At 46.2% G+C, this 10,000-nt stretch overlaps 1 protein-coding gene across 1 annotated transcript in view; it reads left to right on the top strand.

Moving 5' to 3' along the window:
- The window catches only part of LOC129865017 (proto-oncogene c-Rel-like), a 28,593-nt gene that overhangs the window by 9,625 nt on the left and 8,968 nt on the right, over positions 1–10,000 (top strand). The window contains exon 4 of the mRNA XM_055937422.1: positions 173–264. Coding sequence (XP_055793397.1) covers positions 173–264 — 92 coding nt within the window. The remainder of the gene's footprint in view (positions 1–172; positions 265–10,000) is intronic.

Here is a 10,000-nt window from a genome sequence, read left to right as displayed (position 1 = left end):
CACACACACACACACACACTGGTCCAAATTGCCCAAAACCACAGTACTGAGGGAATTCCCCAGATAATATCACGTTGTCTATGTATCTGTGTAACCGCTTGGGTTATACATGGCGACCATTTTGTGCCCCAGGACCCTGAGTTTCTGACTTCCCTATGCTTCGTATCCACAGCTTCCAGAATCTGGGTATCCAGTGTGTGAGGAGGAGAGAGGTAAAGGAATCCATCGTGCAGAGGATGACCAGAGGGATCAACCCATTCAATGGTGAGTCTCTCTCTCAGCTACAGTCTCTCTGGCTTTTCTCTCTCTCTCCCCTCTCTTCCTCTCTCTCTCTCCCCCCTCTCTTCCTCTCTCTCTCCCCCTCTCTTCCTCTCTCTCTCCCCCCTCTCTTCCTCTCTCTCTCTCCCCCCTCTCTTCCTCTCTCTCTCCCCCCTCTCTTCCTCTCTCTCTCCCCCCCTCTCTTCCTCTCTCTCTCCCCCCCTCTCTCCCTTTCTCTTCCTCTCTCTCTCTCTCTCTCTCTCTCTCTCTCTCTCTCTCTCTCTCTCTCTCTCTCTCCCCCCTCTCTTCCTCTCTCTCTCCCCCCCTCTCTTCCTCTCTCTCTCTCTCCCCCTCTTCCTCTCTCTCTCCCCACCTCTCTTCCTCTCTCTCTCCCCCCTATCTTCCTCTCTCTCTCTCCCCCCTCTCATCCCCTCTCTCTCTCCCCCTCTCTTCCTCTCTCTCTCCCCCCTCTCTTCCTCTCTCTCTCCCACTTCTCTTCCTCTATCTCTCCCCCCTTATCTTCTTCTCTCTCTCCCCCCCCTCTTCCTCTCTCTCTCTCCACCCCTCTTCCTCTCTCTCCCCCCTCTCTCTTCTCTCCCCCCCTCTTCCTCTCTCTCTCTCTCCTCCTCCTCTCTCTCTCTCCCCTCTCTCCTCTCTCCCTCTCCTCTCTCTCTCCCCCTGCCTCTTCCTCCCTCTCTCCCCCCCTCTCTTCCTCTTCCCCCCCCTCTTCCTCTCTCTCTCTCCCCACCCCTCTTTCACATTTACTTTCTGACATATTCATTTAGAGTGAGAAGTAGATATATATATACGTGGGCTACTGCTGTCCTAACCACAACCAGACAGAGATAGAGAAAGAGCTGTCCATTTCCTCATAGAACTTCTATCCCTGGGTCTCTGCAGCAAAGTGTCCTTGTTGTCTCCATTACAAGACCAGAGCTTACCTACTTCCCCTTTTTCATAACACACAGTTGTGCAATTCAGTGTAGTGCTGGATGCCACGTGAGAGAGGGGAATGTGTGTGTGTGTGTGTGTGTGTGTGTGTGTGTGTGTGTGTGTGTGTGTGTGTGTGTGTGTGTGTGTGTGTGTGTGTGTGTGTGTGTGTGTGTGTGTGTGTGTGTGTGTGTGTGTGTGTGTGTGTGTGTGTGTGCTGAAGGTGCGGGTGTGGAGGTCTAGTACACAGAGAACCTGAGCTGATTTCAGCCTCTGATAACATTGAAAACATGAAGTACTGCAGTACTGCCGTACAAGCCATTGTAATGATTGGGCAGTACTGCCGTACAAGCCATTGTAATGATTGGGTAGTACTGCCGTACAGGCCATTGTAATGATTGGGCAGTACTGCCGTACAAGCCATTGTAATGATTGGGCAGTACTGCCGTACAAGCCATTGTAATGATTGGGCAGTACTGCCGTACAAGCCATTGTAATGATTGGGCAGTACTGCCGTACAGGCCATTGTAATGATTGGGCAGTACTGCCGTAGAAGCCATTGTAATGATTGGGCAGTACTACTGTAGAAGCCATTGTAATGATTGGGCAGTACTGCCGTACAAGCCATTGTAATGATTGGGCAGTACTGCCGTACAAGCCATTGTAATGATTGGGCAGTACTGCCATACAGGCCATTGTAATGATTTGGGCAGTACTGCCATACAAGCCATTGTAATGATTGGGCAGTACTGCCATACAGGCCATTGTAATGATTGGGCAGTACTGCCGTACAAGCCATTGTAATGATTGGGCAGTACTGCCGTACAAGCCATTGTAATGATTGGGCAGTACTGCCGTACAAGCCATTGTAATGATTGGGCAGTACTGCCGTACAAGCCATTGTAATGATTGGGCAGTACTGCCGTACAAGCCATTGTAACGGTATATAGATACCGTCCAGTAGGTTATAACTCCAACCCTGTTCCTGGAGAGATACAGTACCTGTACCTACAGGACGGTATCTCTCCAGGAACAGGGTTGGAGTGCCCTGATATAGGGCCTGAACAGGCAGCACAGGCTAGCTCTGATTTGTCAATAGCAAATGAGGAAATCTGGTCACTGTTTGGCCATACAGAACTTGTGTGTTGTTAAAAGGAAGTAGGAGTCATTATTCATCGCTGTGAATAACACACCGCAGTTCTGTTACTAAACGTTGGACCAATTCTGTTACACAGCTTCCTCTCAACTCACCTCAACTGTTTTACCTCATCGTGTTCGCTACTCTTTACGGCTCCACGGTCTAAGCAAGATGGCGGTAACAACATGTGTAGCTAGACTGAGATTAAGATTGAGATTGTTCTTCTCAAATGTAGTACCATGATTAGCCCTGTTTATCTGGCCCTTATGGGTCCATTTGAAACAACTTTGTTGTGTGATTTAGAAAAAGAGAAATTAAACATATAAATAAATCCTGCGATGAAGACAGATAATAGGGTTTACAGACAACAGACTTTACAGACAACAGACTTTACAGACAACAGGCTTTACAGACAACAGGCTTTACAGACAACAGACTTTACAGACAACAGGCTTTACAGACAACAGACTTTACAGACAACAGACTTTACAGACAACAGACTTTACAGACAACAGACTTTACAGACAACAGGCTTTACAGACAACAGACTTTACAGACAACAGACTTTACAGACAATAGGCTTTACAGACAACAGACTTTACAGACAACAGACTTTACAGACAACAGACTTTACAGACAACAGGCTTTACAGACAACAGACTTTACAGACAATAGACTTTACAGACAACAGACTTTACAGACAACAGACTTTACAGACAATAGGCTTTACAGACAACAGACTTTACAGACAACAGACTTTACAGACAACAGGCTTTACAGACAACAGACTTTGCAGACAACAGACTTTACAGACAACAGGCTTTACAGACAATAGGCTTTACAGACAACAGACTTTACAGACAATAGGCTTTACAGACAATAGGCTTTACAGACAACAGACTTTACAGACAATAGGCTTTACAGACAACAGACTTTACAGACAATAGGCTTTACAGACAACATACTTTACAGACAACAGGCTTTACAGACAATAGGCTTTACAGACAATAGGCTTTACAGACAATAGGCTTTACAGATAACAGGCTTTACAGACAAAAGGCTTTACAGACAACAGGCTTTACAGACAACAGGCTTTACAGACAACAGACTTTACAGACAACAGGCTTTACAGACAACAGACTTTGCAGACAACAGACTTTACAGACAACAGGCTTTACAGACAATAGGCTTTACAGACAACAGACTTTACAGACAATAGGCTTTACAGACAATAGGCTTTACAGACAACAGACTTTACAGACAATAGGCTTTACAGACAACAGACTTTACAGACAATAGGCTTTACAGACAACATACTTTACAGACAACAGGCTTTACAGACAATAGGCTTTACAGACAATAGGCTTTACAGACAATAGGCTTTACAGATAACAGGCTTTACCGACAAAAGGCTTTACAGACAACAGGCTTTACAGACAACAGGCTTTACAGACAACAGGCTTTACAGACAACAGGCTTTACAGACAACAGACTTTACAGACAACAGACTTTACAGACAACAGGCTTTACAGACAATAGGCTTTACAGACAACAGACTTTACAGACAACAGACTTTACAGACAATAGGCTTTACAGACAACAGACTTTACAGACAACAGACTTTACAGACAACAGACTTTACAGACAACAGACTTTACAGACAACAGACTTTACAGACAACAGACTTTACAGACAACTGGCTTTACAGACAACAGGCTTTACAGACAATAGGCTTTACAGATAACAGACTTTACAGACAAAAGGCTTTACAGACAACAGGCTTTACAGACAACAGGCTTTACAGACAATAGGCTTTACAGACAACAGGCTTTACAGACAACAGACTTTACAGACAACAGACTTTACAGACAATAGGCTTTACAGACAACAGACTTTACAGACAACAAACTTTACAGACAACAGACTTTACAGACAACAGACTTTACAGACAATAGGCTTTACAGACAACAGACTTTACAGACAACAGACTTTACAGACAACAGACTTTACAGACAACAGGCTTTACAGACAACAGACTTTGCAGACAACAGACTTTACAGACAACAGGCTTTACAGACAATAGGCTTTACAGACAACAGACTTTACAGACAATAGGCTTTACAGACAATAGGCTTTACAGACAACAGACTTGACAGACAATAGGCTTTACAGACAGCATACTTTACAGACAACAGGCTTTACAGACAATAGGCTTTACAGACAATAGGCTTTACAGACAATAGGCTTTACAGATAACAGACTTTACAGACAAAAGGCTTTACAGACAACAGGCTTTACAGACAACAGGCTTTACAGACAACAGGCTTTACAGACAACAGACTTTACAGACAACAGACTTTACAGACAACAGACTTTACAGACAACAGGCTTTACAGACAATAGACTTTACAGACAACAGACTTTACAGACAACAGACTTTACAGACAACAGACTTTACAGACAATAGGCTTTACAGACAACATACTTTACAGACAGCAGGCTTTACAGACAATAGGCTTTACAGACAATAGGCTTTACAGACAATAGGCTTTACAGATAACAGACTTTACAGACAAAAGGCTTTACAGACAACAGGCTTTACAGACAACAGGCTTTACAGACAACAGGCTTTACAGACAACAGGCTTTACAGACAACAGGCTTTACAGACAACAGACTTTACAGACAACAGACTTTACAGACAACAGACTTTACAGACAATAGGCTTTACAGACAACAGACTTTACAGACAACAGACTTTACAGACAACAGACTTTACAGACAACAGACTTTACAGACAACATGCTTTACAGACAACATGCTTTACAGACAACAGGCTTTACAGACAACAGACTTTACAGACAATAGGCTTTACAGACAATAGGCTTTACAGACAACAGACTTTACAGACAACAAACTTTACAGACAACAGGCTTTACAGACAATAGGCTTTACAGACAACAGACTTTACAGACAATAGGCTTTACAGACAATAGGCTTTACAGACAACAGACTTTACAGACAATAGGCTTTACAGACAACAGACTTTACAGACAATAGGCTTTACAGACAACATACTTTACAGACAACAGGCTTTACAGACAATAGGCTTTACAGACAATAGGCTTTACAGATAACAGACTTTACAGACAAAAGGCTTTACAGACAACAGGCTTTACAGACAACAGGCTTTACAGACAATAGGCTTTACAGACAACAGACTTTACAGACAACAGACTTGGTTCAGATGTAACTTTGGATGAATTTGATGAAACTGTGAGAAAACAAGAGCACCTTGTAGAGGAGTCAAATCAAATCAAGTTTATTTTATATAGCCCTTCGTACATCAGCTAATATCTCGAAGTGCTGTACAGAAACCCAGCCTAAAACCCCAAACAGCAAGCAATGCAGGTGTAGAAGCATGGTGGCTAGGAAAAACTCCCTAGAAAGGCCAAAACCTAGGAAGAAATCTAGAGAGGAACCAGGCTATGAGGGGTGGCCAGTCCTCTTCTGGCTGTGCCGGGTGGAGATTATAACAGAACATGGCCAAGATGTTCAAAATGTTCATAAGTGACAAGCATGGTCAAATAATAATCAGGAATAAATGTCAGTTGGCTTTTCATAGCCGATCATTAAGAGTTGAAAACAGCAGGTCTGGGACAGGTAGGGGTTCCATAACCGCAGGCAGAACAGTTGAAACTGGAATAGCAGCAAGGCCAGGTGGACTGGGGACAGCAAGGAGTCATCATGCCCGGTAGTCCTGACGTATGGTCCTAGGGCTCAGGTCCTCCGAGAGAAAGAAAGAGAGAAGGAGAGAATTAGAGAGAGCCAAGATTTTCAAAATGTTCATAAGTGACAAGCATGGTCAAATAATAATCAGGAATAAATGTCAGTTGGCTTTTCATAGCCGATCATTAAGAGTTGAAAACAGCAGGTCTGGGGCAGGTTGGTGTTCCATAACCGCAGGCCGAACAGTTGAAACTGGAATAGCAGCATGAGTCCAACTCATTCCATGGAGGGACGAGTGTCTGCAGGTCTTTGGTTTTTCCTTTCAGTTAAGACCTAGACAACCAGGTGAGGGGAGTTCCTTACTGTAACCTAGACAACCAGGTGAGGGGAGTTCCTTACTGTAACCTAGACAACCAGGTGAGGGGAGTTCCTTACTGTAACCTAGACAACCAGGTGAGGGGAGTTCCTTACTGTAACCTAGACAACCAGGTGAGGGGAGTTCCTTACTGTAACCTAGACAACCAGGTGAGGGGAGTTCCTTACTGTAACCTAGACAACCAGGCGAGGGGAGTTCCTTACTGTAACCTAGACAACCAGGTGAGGGAAGTTCCTTACTAATCAGTGACCTTCATTCATCAATCAAGTACAAGGGAGGAGAACCCACAGACGCTCAGTCCTCCGTGGAATGATTTTTGACACCTGCAATGTAGATAACTAGAGTTTCCAGTCCAGGTCGTTGTTTCCGTGGTGATGGTCGGTGGCGAGTTGTCACGACAATGGTCGAATGACAAGGCAAGAGAAGAATATTTCACTTCTGCAGTGAAACACAGCTGCTTCCTGTATAGGGAGAGATACAGTCACACACACACACACACACACACACACACACACACACACACACACACACACACACACACACATACACACACACATACACAGCCCCCCTTCTGTTTATGTATACAGACCACTAGGTCTGCTTCTACATGAGGAAATGGCTGACATCATTAAAAAAAATGGAATTCCATTTTGTTCATTTTTTGTTCCTGTTAGCAGTTTCCCTTAAAGATAAATCAGATCCAGCCTGAACTGTGCGATGTAGTAGGGAGTTGTAGTTTCTCTAAAGATAAATCAGATCCAGCCTAAACTGTGCGATGTAGTAGGGAGTTGTAGTTTCTCTAAAGATAAATCAGATCCAGCCCGAACTGTGCAATGTAGTAGGGAGTTGTAGTTTTCCTTAAAGATAAATCAGATCAAGCCCAAACTGTGCAATGTAGTAGGGAGTTGTAGTTTTTCCAAAGATAAATCAGATCAGGCCTGAACTGTCTAATGTAGTAGGGAGTTGTAGTTTCCAACAGGCCAATATTCGACATAGAGGTAATCAATGGATTTGAATGTGGTTTCTAGACAGGTTGGGACGAGGGTTAATCAATGGATTTGAATGTTGTTTCTAGACAGCCAAAGAGATGATTCATAAGGGGGACATAGATGCTGTTAGTGGTAAGGTACCCACAGCATCAAGATTCAGCTTCCCCCGTCTCAGTCCCCCTCCTCCTCTCACCCTTTCACATTCTCAACCCTGCACCTGCTTAACCTCTCTTGATCTGTGGCTGTCTCTCTCTCTCTCACACACACACACACACACACACCTGCCTCCCCCTCTCTCACCGTTCCTCATTCTCACAGTACCTACCTACAGTACCACCTAATCAACCCAGCTCCAAACACAGACCTCTCTAGATGTCTGTCTGTCTGCCTGCCTGTCTGTCTGTCTGCCTGTCTGCCTGTCTGCCTGTCTGCCTGCCTGCCTGTCTGCCTGTCTGTCTGTCTGCCTGTCTGTCTGCTTGCCTGCCTGTCTGTCTGTCTGTCTGTCTGTCTGTCTGTCTGTCTGCCTGCCTGCCTGTCTGTCTGCCTGCCTGTCTGTCTGTCTGTCTGTCTGTCTGCCTGTCTGTCAGCGTCTGGCCGGCACACACACACACACACACACACACACACACACACACACACACACACACACACACACACACACACACACACACACACACACAACCAAGTGTGAGATGGTCTATTTCCACTTCTATTATAGGTGCTGATCTCTACCACCCTCTTTCCTTGCCTGGTGGACTTGTGTCAACATACACCGTTTAATGCAGACAGAAGTGGACCCTACCTCCTTCCCCTTGCTCTGTCTGGTCATTGTGGTTTTACCAGGGCTGCTGTCTACGTCAATTCTCCTCTCTCCCCCTCTCTAAGCCCCTCCCTCACTCCCCTCTTCCTCCTTCCCTCTCTCTTTCGAGTCAGAAGTCGTCATTGGTGCCCTGACAGTCTCGTTTCTCAAGTCTGCGTTACACACGCCTACACACAGACATACACACTTATACACACACTGATATTTCCACCTGCGGTGACATCACTAGGCGTCACAATGGTGATGCTGTAGGATAGATAACCTCTAGAGAGAACCCAGAGAGAGAGAGAGAGAGAGAGAGAGAGAGAGAGAGAGAGAACCCAGAGAGAGAGAGAACCCAGAGAGAGAGATAACCCAGAGAGAGAGAAAGCGAACCCAGAGAGAAAGGGAGAGAACCCAGAGAGAGAGAGATGGAGAGAACCCAGAGAGAGAGAGAGAGAGAGAACCCAGAGAGAGAGAGAACCCAGAGAGAGAGAGATGGAGAGAACCCAGAGAGAGAGAGAGAGAGAGAGAACCCAGAGAGAGAGAGAACCCAGAGAGAGAGAGATGGAGAGAACCCAGAGAGAGAGAAAGCGAACCCAGAGAGAGAGAGAACCCAGAGAGAGAGAGATGGAGAGAACCCAGAGAGAGAGAGAGAGAGAGAACCCAGAGAGAGAGAGAACCCAGAGAGGGAGAGAACCCAGAGAGAAAGGGAGAGAACCCAGAGAGAGAGAGATGGAGAGAACCCAGAGAGAGAGAGGGAGAGAACCCAGAGAGAGAGAGGGAGAGAACCCAGAGAGAGAGAGAACCCAGAGAGAGAAAGGGAGAGAACCCAGAGAGAGAGGGAGAGAACCCAGAGAGAGAGAGAGAGGGAGAGAACCCAGAGAGAGAGGGAGAGAACCCAGAGAGAGAGAGGGAGAGAACCCAGAGAGAGAGAGGGAGAGAACCCAGAGAGAGAGGGAGAGAACCCAGAGAGAGAGAGGGAGAGAACCCAGAGAGAGAGAGAGGGAGAGAACCCAGAGAGAGAGGGAGAGAACCCAGAGAGAAAGGGAGAGAACCCAGAGAGAGGGAGAGAACCCAGAGAGAGAGAGAACCCAGAGAGAGAGAAAGCGAACCCCGAGAGAAAGGGAGAGAACCCAGAGAGAGAGAGAGCGAGAGAACCCAGAGAGAGAGGGAGAGAACCCAGAGAGAAAGGGAGAGAACCCAGAGAGAGAGGGAGAGAATCCAGAGAGAGAGAGGGAGAGAACCCAGAGAGAGAGAGGGAGAGAACCCAGAGAGAGAGAGAGAGAGAACCCAGAGAGAGAGAGAGAGAGAGAACCCAGAGAGAGAGAGAGAGAGAACCCAGAGAGAGAGAGGGAGAGAACCCAGAGAGAGAGAGGGAGAGAACCCAGAGAGAGAGAGGGAGAGAACCCAGAGAGTGAGAGAGAGAACCCAGAGAGAGAGAGGGAGAGAACCCAGAGAGAGAGAGAGAGAACCCAGAGAGAGAGAGAGAGAGAACCCAGAGAGAGAGAGGGAGAGAACCCAGAGAGTGAGAGAGAGAACCCAGAGAGAGAGAGAGAGAGAGAACCCAGAGAGAGAGGGAGAGAACCCAGAGAGAGAGAGGGAGAGAACCCAGAGAGAGAGGGAGAGAACCCAGAGAGAGAGAGGGAGAGAACCCAGAGAGAGAGAGGGAGAGAACCCAGAGAGAGAGAGAGAGAGAGAACCCAGAGAGAGATAGAACCCAGAGAGAGATAGAACCCAGAGAGAGAGAGAGAGAACCCAGAGAGAGATAGAACCCAGAGA

Source organism: Salvelinus fontinalis, chromosome 1 (assembly GCF_029448725.1).
Source record: "Salvelinus fontinalis isolate EN_2023a chromosome 1, ASM2944872v1, whole genome shotgun sequence".
Classification (NCBI taxonomy): Eukaryota; Metazoa; Chordata; class Actinopteri; order Salmoniformes; family Salmonidae; genus Salvelinus; species Salvelinus fontinalis.
The sequence above is the reverse complement of the archived record's forward strand: the minus strand, read 5'-3'. Positions and strand labels throughout refer to the sequence as shown.